Source organism: Mesoplodon mirus (genome assembly GCF_964341445.2).
Source record: "Mesoplodon mirus genome assembly, chromosome: 4".
Lineage (NCBI taxonomy): Eukaryota > Metazoa > Chordata > Mammalia > Artiodactyla > Ziphiidae > Mesoplodon > Mesoplodon mirus.
Genome location: NC_138979.1, coordinates 43,782,734 through 43,798,641, shown reverse-complemented (window position 1 = coordinate 43,798,641; position 15,908 = coordinate 43,782,734). Strand labels below are relative to the sequence as shown.

The following is a 15,908-nucleotide window of genomic DNA, read 5'->3' as shown; positions in this document are numbered from 1 at the left end:
ACCACCCAAATTCTATCAGTTCTATCACCTAAACCTCTCTCCAGTCTGTCTTCTCTACTTTATTCCCTCTGCCAGTGCCTTAGTTCAGGTCTGCATACTCTTGGGTTCAGACAACTGTAGTAGCTTTTTTGCCACCATCTCTTTCCGTCTCCATCTTCCACTTTGTTGCTGAAGCCATCTTTCTGAAACAATCTAACTATTCATTTAAAAATCCTTTATAGTTTTCTGTCATCTACAAGATAAAACCCAAATTCATTGCTACGGCTGTATTGGTTTGCTAATGCCTCAAAAATGCTGTGTAACAAACCACTCCAAACCTTAGTGGCTTAAAACAACAATTCATATTCTTGGGTATATGGGTTGGCTATGGTGGTACTGCTAATCAAAGCTGGTATGATCTGTGGGTCATGTGAGGTGGCTAAAGTTCCTTCCATTTGTCTCTCATCTTCCAGGGACCTGCAGGTTAGCCCTGGTATCTGTTTTTCATGGAAATGGTAGAGGCACAAGAGAGCAAACAGCTAAGGCCTCTTAAGGTCTAGCTCAAAACTATCATGTTAGCCTCATTCTATTTGTCAGGGTAAGTCGTGTGGCTGAACCAGGATCTGGGCAATGTATTCTGACCTACTACTGGGAGAGACTGCAAGTTACAAGGGAAAAGCATGGATACAGGGAGGGATGAAGAACTGCGGCCAATGGCAAAAAGCGGGGGGGGGGGGGGCTGTCTGATATTGTACCTATCACTTTCATTTAACTTTCTTGAATCTGACCTGATGCGGCATCTTGAACAAAATATGTTCTATCATGCCTCAGTAACATGCTAGAGTAACATGCTAGGAACAACTTCCCCCATCTGCATCCCACCCCATTTTGCTTGTCTGATGATGACTCCTTCATGCTCCAAAGCATAGCTAATATGTTCCTTTTCCTTCCTAAGCAACTCCTGCTCCTAGAGAGAAGCAACTTTCCTTCTTTGTGCCAGCTGTTTTCTTTATGCATGAATTTTTTGCTGCTATCAAATAAATTGCAGTTATTTATTTACATTGCCACCTCCTTTTTAGATTAATAAAGCTTTTTGAGGGTAAGTACTTGCTTTTCTGGCCTCTTTTTCTCTAGAGCCCAGCAAAGTATTTGGCATTCAAAATTCAATGAATGCCAAATTGAATTAAACTTATGTTAGACAGATATGACGTTTTGGAAATAAAGACCAATTACACTGAGTTGCAAGTACAGAATTTTGCCTGTGAAAATTGGAATAAGAAGACAGCTAATGTTCTCTTCTCTCTGAAGCATGGCAGAATGAAATTATTGAGATATACACAGCAGGCAAATAATCACTTCTAGAATTCTTTTTATGCTGCATTGAGCTTTTTGGTTCTGGCAGAAGCAGCAGAAATTTGATTTGAAAAATTATATTACAGATTGTTCTATCATGCTCTATGAATTGCACGTGAAGAATTTAGTTTCAGTTATGAGTTTTCCCATTTGTAAAAAGGAGTTGGAGATTTTCTGCATTATTTTTGTATGGTCTTACACTCTTTTTTTTCTTTCTTAAAAACCTAATAGCATAATAACCTAAGATTGCTTCTTTAAAAACTTTTGGAAGAATAAGAGTCTGCTCAAAATATTTTTTCTGAAATATCTAATCATTTAGTTTATCACATACATTTTTTTTATTGGAGTATAGTTGCTTTACACTGCTGTGTCTTATCATACACATTTTGAAACAGAGGTCACTGTTGTTGCTTATATCTACATTCAAGTCAAATGGTATGGAATTTTTTTTTTTACAGTGAAAAACACTGTCATAGAATTCGCATTAGGATGCAATGAACTGATATATTCTGATGAAAAGATTTAAAGGACCAGTAACTTGATTTATATTAGACTTAATGTCTCTACCAGCTCATGGAGAGTTTAACTGAAGTCCACCCGTCACTGCTTCTGAAAATAGCTCACACTGTTTGGGGGCAAGATAGTTCTGTGTGTGATCCTTTAACAGGCACAAAAGGGAAAATAATTTCTATGAAAACACTACTGAATTTAACGTGTGTGTTTGGAAGGGTCATTCACTAATGTGTCTACTATATCTAAGGTATGCTCTCACCATTTTGTGGTGCATTCAAGTCTCATTACGATGCATAGAAATTTTTTTTTTTTTTTTTTTTTTTTTTTTGTGGCCTCACTGCTATGCTTGCAGGATCTTATTTCCCTGACCAGGGATTGAACCCATGCCCCCTGCAGTGAAAGAACCAATTCCTAACCACTGGACCACCAGGGAATTCCCATAGGATGCATAGAACTCTTTTAAAAAAAAAATTTTTATTGGAGTATAGTTGCTTTAAAATGTGTTAGTTTCTACTGTACAGCAAAGTGAATCAGCTATATGTATACATATATCCCCTCTTTTTTCGATTTCCTTCCCATTTAAGTTACTGAAGGGCATTGAGTAGAGTTCCCTGTGCTATACAGTATGTTCCCATCAGTTGCCTATTTTATACATAGTATCAATAGTGTATATATATCAATCCCCATCTCCCAATTCACCTCCCCTTCCCCCCTGGTATCCATATCATTGTTCTCTACATCTGTGTCTCTATTTCTGCTTAGGATGCATAGAATTCTTGACAGGACTTGAGCAAGCAGTAAGTTCCCTTAGCCCTAAATTTGAACTGCTAGAAGGCATCACTTGGTTGGGGAGCATAGCTGATTTTCAAATGTCTTTTGTGTTGCTGCTACTAAGCCACCAAGTCCTAGAGCCGTGTTGTCTAATAGAAGTATTATGTGAATTACATATGTAACTTTACATTTCCCAGTAGCCACATTAAAAATTTTTTTTAAAGAAACCAAATCTATCTAAAACAGGATCATTTCAACACATAATCAACATTTTTAGAGTATTAATATTTTACATTCCTTTTTTTATACTAAGTCTTTGAAATCTGGTGTATATTTCAGACTTTCAGCACATTTCAATTTGGATGCTAAATTTTCATTAGAAATAATTGATATAGTGCCTTGGTCACACTCTCCCTGTCCTACTCCAGCTCCCTCTTTTCTACACCACCCTCCTGCCCAGTCCTCATTGGTCTAGCAAACTTCTGCCCCCATGCCCAAATTCAAATCTTACTTCTTGCAGCATCCCTTATCTCCCTCATCTGTTTTCTCACAATGTTCATATTTTTATTACAATAATCATCACATCACATTCTACTATGATTTTTTTAAATCTGTTTCATCCCAGTTGAAAGTGATCTCATTAAGAGCAGATTATCATATTTATCTTCATACTCTCTGTGCCTAGCAGGTGCTGAGCCTGAAAAATGTTGGTTGATCTATTTATGTGAAATGTGCAACAGAGGCAAATCCATACAGACAGGAAGCAGAGTTGTGGGTACCAGGGACTTGGGGGAGGGAGGATGAAGAGTGACTGCTAAATGGTGGGTACAAGGGTTTTTTAGGGCTTTGGAAATGTTCTGGAACTGATGGTAGTGATGGTTGCACAACATTGTGAATGTTCTAATTGCCACTAAACTGTACATTTTAAAATGGTTAAAATGGTTAATTTTATGTTATGTGAATTTTGCTACAATAAAAAATTTATTTGGAAAGAAAAGAAATAATTGATCTATATTTATATTTCCTACAATTTGCAGTTGGAAAAAGTAGATTCATATACCTAAGTTGTTCCAAACATACTTAATTTTCTAATCATGGAATCAAGAACCAGTCATTCAGTTTATATTTAAATTAAAATGGAAAACGCAGTTTCTCAGTTTCACTAGTCACATTACAAGTGCTCAGTAGCCACATGTGACCAGTGGCTACTGTATTGGCTGGAGTAGTTCTAGAAGATAGTGATGGCCTCAGGTCTTCAGTAATTACTTCAGGATTTGTGCCCAATTTGGTGTCAGTCAACACAGGAAATAAAAAGGAACCCAAGGTCACAGTTCATCTCTGCCCATAAAAAGATTTAAAAAATATATAGTATGTGGTTTTAAGATCATACATAAAACATGATTTCATAGAAAAGACAGATGGGTGTGTGTGAGTGTGGGCGTTAGAAGGCATTGTGAAGTAAGATTTTGGGGCCTGAAAGTCCACAAGGGTTTAGATAGGAACTGGGGAGGAACATTTTGTGGGGGAAATGGTGAAAGCCCAGTGGCAGGAAGATACAGGGTTTAGGATGAAAACCAAACTATATGGGACTAGTACTAGGTGGTAGTTAAGGACATAAGCTCCACAGTCATGCTCTTTGGGTGTGAATCCTGGCTCTGACACTTCCTAATTGCTTGACTTTTGGCATGTTATTTAACTTCCCTTTTCCTGTTTATCTGATTATGAAATAGGGATAATAATACTTCATGGGGATATTGTGAGGATTAAATGAACTAATACCTATAAAGCACTCAGTATAGTGCTTACTACTTAAATGCTCAAGAAATATTAGCTGCTGTTATTAACTAAGTGTGACTATTTGCTCTTTGGAGTTTACATATAACAAACCAACCACAGTCATTCTATTTAAAACTTATATCTCAAAGCACTGAGCTTAAGTTTACATAAACCAATTTACATTCCAAATGTGCAACCATTCTCAATGTTTCTGAGTATTAGTTTCCCCATTTGAAAAATTTGGAATAATTTAACCTACTTTATCATGTTGTAATGGAAATTAAATGAACCCACTTAGGAAGCAGGCTGCTTCTACTTATTAACTGCAGCCTTGGGAAACTTACTCATCTCAGAGCCCCAGTTTCCTAATCTACAAGATAATATCACCCTCTCAGGATCAAATGTATAATATATGTGAAGTGCTGAGCACAATTACTGTCACAAAAATGAACAATTATTTTTAACTTTTGAAAAGATCTTAAGTCTTGATGGCTCAGAGACCTCTAGCAGCTCAGCAAACCTTCAGATGAAAGGTTCCCATGGCTTGAAGTTTAGAAGCTTTCATATTTCTGAGTACTACAGTCACTTCTGCAAGCAGGAACCAGAAAGAATCATTTTTCACTTCCTTATACCCGTGGTTAAAGAAGGTGGACAAACAGGAGTCTCGTAAAAGGACAAATCAGCCAACCGATTTAAAAGAAGGTGGAGGGTTGTTTACATGAGAACAATACCTTAGCAACGACTCCATGATCTTTCTCCCTTAGGAAGAAGTGAACTGTAATAAATATGACTGAACAATTGGAAACAACTTAGGTACAGAAAAGATAGTGTGCCTTTCCTCTTGTTGCTTCAAGAACTAAAAGTACACAGTTTGATACTTTTTTACTTACCTTAGAAGATTTATCTATACATTCCAGTTAATTCTACTAGTCTTTATTTCCACAATATGATTAAAACAGATCTACCAATCACCATATCTAAAACAGTGTATTTTCATGTGATGATTCTCAACCACTTATTATTCATGATCATAAAGTTGTTCTTTTGTGACACTAGAGAGATTTTCTTCACATTTCCAACTATTTACTGTTATTTTTATAGAATTAAAGATCTCCATGATTTGGTGACCATTCAGAATCTGGGAGTTTTAGAAAACTTGCAATATCAGTAATGCAACTTACAGGCCAAGAAAAAATTATGGCAATATTCTTTGCTGGAGTTTTATATTAGTTTCCTAGGGCTACAGTAACAAAATACAACAAACTTGAGTGGCTTAAGACAACAGAAATTTATTCCCTCACAGTTCTGAAGATGAAAAGGACAAAAGCAAGATACTGGCAGGGGCATGCTCCCTCTGAAATTTCTGGAGAAGAATCCTTCCTCTCCTCTTACTAGACTCTGGTGGCTCGTGGTAATCTTCTGCATTCTTTGGCTTGCAGCTGCATCATTCCAATCCCTGTTGCCCAGTCACATGGCCATCTTCCTTGTCTCTCCTCTGTCGTCAAATCTCTCTCACTTTATTAAGGACACTTGTAATTGGATTTAGGGCCCAGCCCACTCCAGCATGACTACATCTTAACTTGATTACATCTGCAAAGACCCTAATTCCAAATAAGGTCACATTCACATGTATCAGGGTTAGGACATCAATATATCATTTTGGAAGGCACAATTCAACCCACAACGAGCTCCTACTGTTATAAGGCAATACCAAAAATATAATGAGGGCTTCCCTGGTCGTGCAGTGGTTGGGAGTCCACCTGCCGATGCAGGGGACGCGGGTTCGTGCCCCGGTCCGGGAAGATCCCACATGCCGCAGAGCGGCTGAGCCTGTGAGCCATGGCCACTGAGCCTGCGTGTCCGGAGCCTGTGCTCCGCAACGGGAGAGGCCACAACAGTGAGAGGCCCGCGTACCGCAAAAAAAAAAAAAAAGTATAATGAAAACGTATCCTTCATGTATGAAGTTTGTGCCACCCACTGATTTCCCAACTCTCTATCTAGCTTTATCCCACTAGGGAGTAAATGCCAACTGGTATTAGAGGTACAGTTTGTGGGCATGTACAAGAGTATTTTATTGGTGAATACAAAGGTTGACATGTATTGGGCTCCTACTCTGTACCAGGTCCTATGCTTGGTGTTAGAGATACAAGAAGAAACATGCACCAGTCCCTGCTTTGGTGGAGCTCATTCTGGTAGCCTGGACTGGTTCCATGACCTTGGTAACAGTAACAGCCTTGTACTAATAAAGTGAGCAAACCAGTTATCCTCATCACTTTAGTTAGTAAAACACCTCCATTAAACACACAGTTTTGTTATACACTGCCCATGTCAGCAAAACATATCAAAATTGAGGGGATTACCTCCTAGCTGAAGATGAGCTAACTTTTTTGAAGTTAATTACTCAAGTCTTTGCAACACTAGGGGAAAGCAAAATGGAGAGCAAATCAGATGCAAAAGGGGAAAGGTTCCTGCCAGCTGTTTTTTAAAAAATAGTTAGTTATTTATTTAATTTTTGGCTGCGTTGGGTCTTTGTTGCTTCGTGAGGGCTTTCTCTAGTTGTGGCGAGAGGAGGTTACTCTTTGTTGCAGTGCGCGGGCTTCTCATTGCAGTGGCTTCTCTTGTTGCGGAGCATGGGCTTTAGGCATGCACGCTTCAGTACTTGTGGCTCACGGGCTCTAAAGCGCAGGCTCACTAGTTGTGGCACACAGGCTTAGTTACTCCCCGGCATGCGGGATCTTCCTGGACCAGGGATCGAGACCATGTCCCCTGCATTGGCAGGCAGATTCTTAACCACTGTGCCACCAGGGAAGCCCCCTGCCAGCTGTTGTGACTTGCTTTCTTCACCCACTTTCACACCTCACCAAGCAGGAACCAGAGATTTTTGTTTTGCTTGGGTGCTCCAAGGTGCAAACACACTTTATCACCAACACCTAGAGTTGCCATGGTAGGTAGGTCCTTATTTCCAACCATTCCACAAATGCTTTATACAATTACAGGATTGTTTCAGAATTAGAAAGGAAAGAGATTATTTATAGGTTAAAAGAGGCTGTAGAATGTGACTTGATGTAGGCTATGCAACTGTAGAAATCAATACTGTAAGCTCCATGAGAGTAATGACCCTGTTTTTGGTGACTTTTGTGCTCTCAGAAACTAGCATATGCCTAGCAGACAGTAAGTGCTCTATAAATGTAGGCTGAGTGAAAAAATAATTTGAAAAATGAATGAATGAGTCAAAAATACACCTCTTTTAAAATATTTTTCCACTGCCATAATGATCTCCAATTTTTCAACAAATTTAAGATTCTCAATAAAAAGCTTCGAGGTAGTCTAACAAATGTTCAGACAGCATCATTTATCCATGTGCTGTTAAAACTTAATTGTTTAAAAGAGAATTCTTTTGTTTTCCAGATTATCCAATATTCTCAGCTTCTACTCTCAACATTTTTCTGGTCTTTATACCTCTTGCAAATTCGGCAGAGGAAGAGGAGCTAAATCACAGATCTTGATGCCCAGTAAGCCTTTACAATAGCTGTTATCTGGTCCCAGCTGTTGTGCTAAATTTAGGATTTTGGATTATCTTTAACTGCTCTTTCTGTCTCCCATTACCAAGGTTAATTGAGAAGTGATGTTAGAACAAGTAAAGCTTCAGTTCATAAAAGAAACTACATACTACAGTATTCTGTAATATCAAAGTCAAATCCACTGGGAGTTAACATTTGTAGGTATTACATAAAGGAACTGTTGCCGTTTGTCAGAAGTTTCATCTTCACGATGCCAGAACATTTCCCATGAAGATGAATGTTACCTTCCTGAATGTTCTGTCCTATTTTGATTAGTTGCAATCTTAGAGTTAAGGTTTTTAATTGCAGTTGCATATGTAATTTTACTGTGCATATGAAAACATCCAGAAAATATTGTTGTTTTCATAATAAAAATTTCATGTATTTAATAGATCTGAGGCAAAAAAAAAAATGCAATCCCAATCTTGTAATTTACAAAAACGTTTCTGATGTAGAAGTAAACATACTTCCTGTAAAACTTTGGAAACCTCAGAAGAGTACAAAGACTAAAGTAAATCACCTTTAAACCTAACCTAGTACTTTCCTGTTGTGATTCTTGTATGCAAAATTATTTCTTAAAAAAAAAAAAGGCTTTTTCTAAATGAAACCAAAGAGGATTGCAAATTTTGTACTTCTCTTTGTCTCTGTTTTGAGCTCACAACCCCATGTGTACTTTGTTTATAAACTGAGTAGCTAATAGTTTCAGCCCTTGTTAGGATTGCTTGTTTTAATTACAGTAGATCCTTGTCATCTGTTTGTGTTGAAATGATGATACAACATCGCAACATGAAATGTCATCATGTCACATTGTTATAGCACAACAACAAAATTACAGCTCCCTAACAATAACACGGTGTCAAAAGTGTCCTCCTGCCATGAGTCAGTGTTTTCGAGGTTATAAAAGTTATTTTTAGCACAGTGAAGGCCTCTAGAGCTTGGGTTCCGAATCCTGCTAAAATCCCTAGTGATTTGAAAAAAATCTGGTTGGGGAGGGCTCTTGCTCTTAAACTCCCCAATCCCTGCAGCGTATGGCTGCCCACTCTCCTGTCTCAGCCACATTAATTAGACCCGACTTCCACCGTGCACTGCAAGCCCCTCGGGGCTGGGTCACAACTCTGCGCCAGCATCCAGTGTGGAGGAGGAGGAGGAGACTATAATTATCCTCCACGTCTGGGGCAGGCCCTCGGATGACATCTCCCCAGTTACCCTGTGCTCTAATAGCGCAGCTCCGGTTCCTGGTCCCAGAAGCGCCGCAGCCGGCTCGGAGCGCAGGCAGGAGGCGAGCGCGGCCAAAGCGCCAGGCGCCTCTCGGGCCTCCCGGGCTCCGCCGGCCCTTCGCAGCCGACAGCACCTGCAAGGGAACCCAGGCCCCCAGGCTAGCGCCCCGGGGCGCGGGGAGCGTTGCCATAACAACCGGGCGCCCGCCGCGGAGGCCGCCGGGGAGGAAGTGACGAGCGGTGGGTTGGCTGTTGTTGGGACACGTGACCCGGGCAGTGTTTTGACAGGGCAAACTGTAGAGAAAGAACTGGGCGAGCGAGGGGGACCGGGAGCTGGGGCGCCAGAGCTAGAGGCAGCGGGCGGGCGAAGAGCTGGCAGAGGCGCGGGGCGAGCGGGCCGGCCGGGGCGACGGGCAGGCGAAGCCCGGGGGCAGCGGGGCTCGGGTGCGAGTCGGGCAGGCAGGGCGAGGGGCTGAGCGCTGGGAGCGGAGTGAGGCGGCGGCCGAGGCGGGGGTGGATGGCCACAGGGGCGCCGGGGAGCCGCGTCGGGCTTGTTGTCTCGGGCCCCCATGGTCCTCTAACGCAGCCCCGGGGGCCGCTGCGCGCCACATTCCGCTCTCGCCGGCCCTGCACCTCTCGGAGCCTCACGTCTGAGGTGGGAGTGTGATGTGAGCCGCTGGGCGAGCGGCGGAGAGAAGTGCCAAGAGGAGGAGGGATTGGGACGGGAGAGGAAAGCGAGTTAGTCATAAGAGGTCGGCCGAGGGAGCCATGAAAACAACTCTCCGGCGGGGAAAAGGGCTGGCGCGGCGCTCCGGACGGCGTGGCTGAAGGAAATCGGGGCCGCGGCGGGACGGAAGGGGGCCGCACGAGCAGGCTGCGCCGAGCAGGGGCGAGCGCCCGGCCTTTAACACCTTCCCGGGACGACCTCGCAGGGCCGGGGGGTGGCAGGGGCGACCCGGGACAGCCCAGTAGAGTTCGTTTGGAACTGGGGGCTGGGCACGAGGAGATGACTCGCGTTTCTTTCTGACCCTCTCATTGTGTCAACTTGGCCGCGGTTGAGGCAGGAAGACTAGCCAGAGGGTAATTACACAGGTGAGGCCGGGCGGGGCGGGCGGAGCTGTAGGTGAGGCGCTTGGGGTCTTGAAGAGTTTCCTGCGCCCAAGTCACCAGGTCGGAGCATTTCTATACCAGCCACTGCGGAGGTGCCACTGTTCCCAGCGGTATTTTTCTTACAAAGGGGTTAGTTAGCTTGTGTTGCTTGAATCCTTTTTTTTTTTCCCCCTGCCTGTACCTTCAGGTTATAAATAGATCTTCCTTTTGGTTCCGAAACACTGTGTCAAAGAAGGACACGTTGGCCTGGAGAGCACAGGGGCGGGGAAGAGGGGTGCTTGGTCCGGAGGAGATGGGGGAGGGCGGTGCAGAGTTTTGCTTTTTTCAGACCTGCGGATGGTGCTGTCACCGCACTTAGTGCCAGGAAGAGGCCTGTTAGCAGTAGTTTTCTTGCAAAATCGAGTGTTGAGGGCAAGACCAGATTAATTTTATTTTGATCTCTTTTAGCATTTTGAAAACGGAGCAGTAGCCACAGAATCGGCGGCGAACCTGTTGAAAGAACCCACACGTGTATTTCACAGCACCTTGGGTGGAAATTGGCGTGAACATGAAGCCAGACCGAGGTAAATAATTGATTTGAGTAGGATTTTTTTTTTCTGTGCCCCATTTTGGAAACGTTAACCTAATTCTGCGGCAGGATCAACTCTGTGAATTACATATGATTGTTTGTTTCTGTTACAGATTCCAGCTGGTAAGGTAGAGAAGGGCGCATGGAAGAGTTAGGAACTAGATGGGAGAATACATTCTTCAAAAGTGTCTTCAAAGTATTAGTTTCAAGAGATATTAAAAATGAAATTGCCAAGAGCAGCACTTGTATCTGTTGCCACAATACTTGGTATCATTTTAGAGTTACATTAGTCATTTTTAGGTTCAATCTAACTTCGATTTTAAAGAAGTTTAAAAGTTTTTTCAACTTGAGAATTTGATCTTGATAAACTGAGAAAATTTAAGATTGTTTGAGTTCACAAATATTATTTGTCATTGCTGATTTTTGTGCTTTAGGCAAACTCTAAAAGTTTGCAAAGTACTCCAGGGCTTTGTCCAGTATATCAATATATACACAGGGCTACTGATATCCCTATATTAAGTACTGTAAATGTGCCATTTCCTTTCTAAACCTGTATTTTCAGGACTTATGGGAATAATGCATACACTGTGTTTCTCAAGGACTTCAAAGGAATTGAAAACTCATTTATCAATCTACTTTTGATTGACCATTGCAACGACCAACTTTAGAAGATTTTAATATAGTCGTAGTTAGGAGTTCATCATATGGGAATTTGAGTCCAAGGAACATTGTAGGAAGAGGATTAATGTATTTGGTAGGGAGTTGGACTAGATAACAGAGTTCCTTCCAAATCTGAGACTTTCGGATTGGAAATGTTCATATCTTTATGAATTAGATGCTCATTTAAAAAAAGATATGGGAGGGCTTCCCTGGTGGCGCAGTGGTTGAGAGTCCGCCTGCCGATGCAAGGGACACGGGTTCGTGCCCCGGTCCGGGAAGATACCCCATGCCGCGGAGCATCTGGGCCCGTGAGCCATGGCCTGCGCATCCGGAGGCGGTGCTCAGCAACGGGAGAAGCCACAACAGTGAGAGGCCCGCATACCGCAAAAAAAAAAAAAAAAGATATGGGAAATTCCCTGGCGGTCCAATGGTTAGGACTCCGTGCTTCCTCTGCAGCGGGCGCAGGTTTGATCCTTGGTGGGGGATCTAAGATCCCGCAGGCCTCGACATGGCAGTCAATCGATCAATCAACAAATGATAATTTTAAAAAATAAAATAATTTTAAAGATATGTATTAAACTGGTTATTTTTTACATATTTTTTTTCAAACTGGATTAGAAAGTCAAATTTTCTTTTCTATTAAAACATCTTTGGTAATATTGTCTTAAAATGCACTAGAAAGAAATGGAGAAAGCCATACTTAATTTAGTGGATTAGTTTTAAGTGTTTGATTGTTTCTTAAAATCAGCTTTGTATGAATTAAGTATTAGCAAGAATATTGTTACTAAGCAGGTTGCTTGTGTAGAATGCCAAATTTAGACTTTTAGGTTTCATCTGTGACTTTGGAAAGATGGCACCAAGGTCGGTAATTGCATCTCAAAATAAACAAGCAAAGAAAATCAGAGTTGCTATTTGGTTTTTGTTTTTGTTTTGGTGGTTGTTGTAAAAGTTGCTTTAAGGTCCTACGCAGGTTTGTTTATTTGTTTATTTTTTAAATTTTGGCTGTACCAGGTCTTTGTTGCAGCATGTGGGATCTTTTGGTTGCCTCATGCACACGAGATTTAGTTTCCTGACCAGGGATGGAACCTGGACCCCCTGCATTGGGAGGGCAGAGACTTACCCACTGGACCGCCAGGAAGTCGCCTAAGCCGTTAAAAAAATAGTATTTGCACACAATCTCTATTTTAGCCAAAACTAGTACTAAACACAATAAAATGTTATATATTAATGTAGATTACTAGGAAAAGTAAATACATTTATGCATCAAGACTCCTAAAAAAAAAGTAAATACATTTATGCATCAAGACTCCTAAAAAAGTGACTTTTTTCTCGTTAAAATTGTAGCTATCTTTAGCATTATGATGTAAAAATGAGGCGATTGAAAGTTTAGTATTGTGACTATATTTTATAATATGAGTCTTTAGGCCCATGGCTTTCTTTTGACCAGGACCTAGAGTAAGTAGTATCTTTTACTTTGCAAAGTAGTATAGAAATACTGAAATAAACTTTTCACAAAACATACTTACTCTTACTATGTGCAGTGTGGTCTTGTACTTTCTGTTCTATTTCTGTTGTTAAAAATTGCTTGCATAACCCATTGAATTGATTTCTTGACCTGTGGTTGGCAAGGCACAATTATGGGAGAGCTTGACAACAGTAATACTTCACTTTTTCTACATTGGTATCTAAGAAGCTATTCTATATGAGTTAATTTTCTGGATAACTGAAACTTTACTCTTTAAATGCCAAAAATATTTTCAGTTGTAACCATGATATGTGGACAGAGATTTTTTTTTTCCTCTAGCTTAAACCACTTCAGCCTATTTTTTTTAAGATCTGATTTTTGAATTCCCATGCTGTCAACAGTCTTTGTTGTCAATATGCTTATTCTTGTCTCTTTTTAACTTTACTGCTTTTAGTCTCTGGGATAAAGAACTAGATAACCATGCTTAACACTGAGTTCTCTAAAAAATGAGAATAAATAGGAAAACCTTCAGATATTCATTCAGAAGCTAAGAAAGTATACGAATTCTAGTGTGGAAACTCTGAGATACTTGCTTAGTGGTATACAGCTGTGCTTCAGAAAGTTTCTGAGTACAAAAGGACCCTCTTATCCTACATGGTTGTATTTGGTAGTTGGTTGGCTAATTTAAAAAGTTAGTTTAAATGAGGAATCAGAAAAAATAATAGCCTTAATTATTTCATTTGTCTTTTGGTGTAGGCTCAAGGCCCTTTTTTGGGGGTGAAATGGGGTCTGTTTTTCAGAGTTAGAGATGATCTTTCCTGTGTAAACCACACCAAAAATGTACACCTAAGATTTCTACTTTTGATTTCTTTAAAGTGGAATAAGACTTTGCAAAAAAATCCAAGGGTGGAATATTTTACATTTAAAAAGTGTTCAATTTTTTTTAATGTTTCACACAATTTTATAGGTGTCTGTGTACACCAGGAATTACAAGGATATTTGTGTAGTCAACAGAAATTTGTTTTGGGAGGAGAGGGAATATATATTCATCAAAATTATGTTCATCAAAATATGCGCTTTCCAAAGCATTCAACGTAGTTTTCACAGAAATAACCTTTTTTTGCATTCATTTCATTGATTTATATAGTTTTAAAATAAATTCGCATAAGCAGGTTTGGGAATAAATACCAGATACTACTTAAGCATACAACTCAACTAGTAGGAGTAGAAGTGTGCAGGCAACTGGAAAGTAACTTATTAGCTACTCATGTCTGTCAGTTTGCTTCTATGGAAGATATGGAAAGCATTGGACAATCTTGCTAGTTGATTAAGTGAAAATTAAAAGACCTTCTACTGTACTTCCAGATAATTAAGATGTTACTGTACAATGGCTACGTTTCACAGTAGTCAATAGAATTTTACTATAGTCTGAGGTAAATCTTTTTTTCCTCTTTTTTCTTTTTCTAAATTTTTAAGCAGTTATATAACATTACTTGTGCAATGCTGCCAAAGATGAATCTTTGATGTTATCATTAGCACAGGTTTTGGAATCAGACCTGTATTTGTATCCTTGTTCCATTACTTGCTAGCTGTGTAATCTTCATTAATTTCCTTTATCTCTGAGAGTCTCAGGTTCTTTGTCTGTAAAATGGGGATAATTCCAACTTCTCATAGTTGTTAGAATGAAATACGACACTGGTTGGCACATAGTAGGTTTTAAATAAATGATCATTACCATGTTAAACAAGATATTACAGATGGTTAGGTTATATGTTGGTCAGTTATAAAATATGTTCAACAGAGGTAAAGAAATAGTCAAATGAGCAATAACCTAATAGTATCTTGTTTCGTTTTGCATTCATAGCCTGTAACCTGCTAAGGCTCAAGCAGATTTAGTAGGCTTTTAATGTATAGTTATCTGAGAAGATACAAAAGCTATGAAAGGATGCTTGATGTATGTGTAATTTATTTCTGTGCCATTTGTTATTACAATTACATCTTAACCTCTATATGCAGGGGGTGGCATGGGTGGACCAAGCTTCCTGGAAATATATATATATATATATATATATATATATATATATATATATATATATATATATATTTTAAAGAAGATATTGGGGGTAGGAGTTTATTAATTAATTTATTTATTTTTGCTGTGTTGGGTCTTCGTTTCTGTGCGAGGGCTTTCTCTAGTTGTGGCAAGCGGGGGCCACTCTTCATCGCGGTGCGCGGGCCTCTCACTATCGCGGCCTCTCTTGTTGCGGAGCACAGGCTCCAGACGCGCAGGCTCAGTAGTTGTGGCTCACGGGCCTAGTTGCTCTGCGGCATGTGGGATCCTCCCAGACCAGGGCTCGAACCCGTGTCCTCTGCATTAGCAGGCAGATTCTCAACCACTGCGCCACCAGGGAAGCCCCGAAATATATTTTTAAACAGTGTTAAATTCTAACTGGAGCTGGGCAGCTGGAGGGGTTAAACAATGTTACTTCACCTTGTACTCAAGGATGTAAAGTTTGGATCTGATCCTAGTTAGATATTGAATGCCCAGTGTTTCAAGAGATGTCTAAAGTATGGTCTTTGCATAGAAGCAATTAAAGCATTTTATGTTTTTAACATTTAATATTTATTTATGTTATAAATGTATGGTATATCTAATTTTGTATGTTTTTGAATGCATATTTTTTCTATAAAAATATATTTCAAAATAATAGAATATAAGCTTATGTTTTGATTTCAGAAGTCCCAAGGTTTCAGAAGTCCTAAGTTCATGGTATTGTTCAACAATTTAAGTAGAATCAAAATCTTTTCAATTTAAAAGATAAATGTCAATTTTGCTATGCTTTATGCTTTGGTTAGAAACAGTTTCTTCATCAGACGTTTCTAAGAATGTTGTCTGAGCTTATCAACTGTTATGAAAGGTTAAGGCCTATAACATC

General features: G+C 40.1%; 1 protein-coding gene across 7 annotated transcripts in view; it reads left to right on the top strand.

Moving 5' to 3' along the window:
* Window positions 1-9,387: 9,387 nt before the first annotated feature.
* The window catches only part of ATOSA (atos homolog A), an 87,331-nt gene continuing 80,810 nt past the window's right edge, over window positions 9,388-15,908 (top strand). The window contains exons 1-2 of one of the 7 annotated variants that reach the window (XM_082617279.1): window positions 9,388-9,409; window positions 10,727-10,842. In XM_082617279.1, coding sequence (XP_082473405.1) covers window positions 10,827-10,842 — 16 coding nt within the window. In that variant the 5' untranslated portion in view covers window positions 9,388-9,409; window positions 10,727-10,826. Of the gene's footprint in view, window positions 9,410-9,524; window positions 9,614-9,837; window positions 10,409-10,726; window positions 10,843-15,908 lie in introns of those variants that run through there. The other 6 variants (XM_082617278.1, XM_082617289.1, XM_082617288.1 and 3 more) reach the window with 6 other exon arrangements.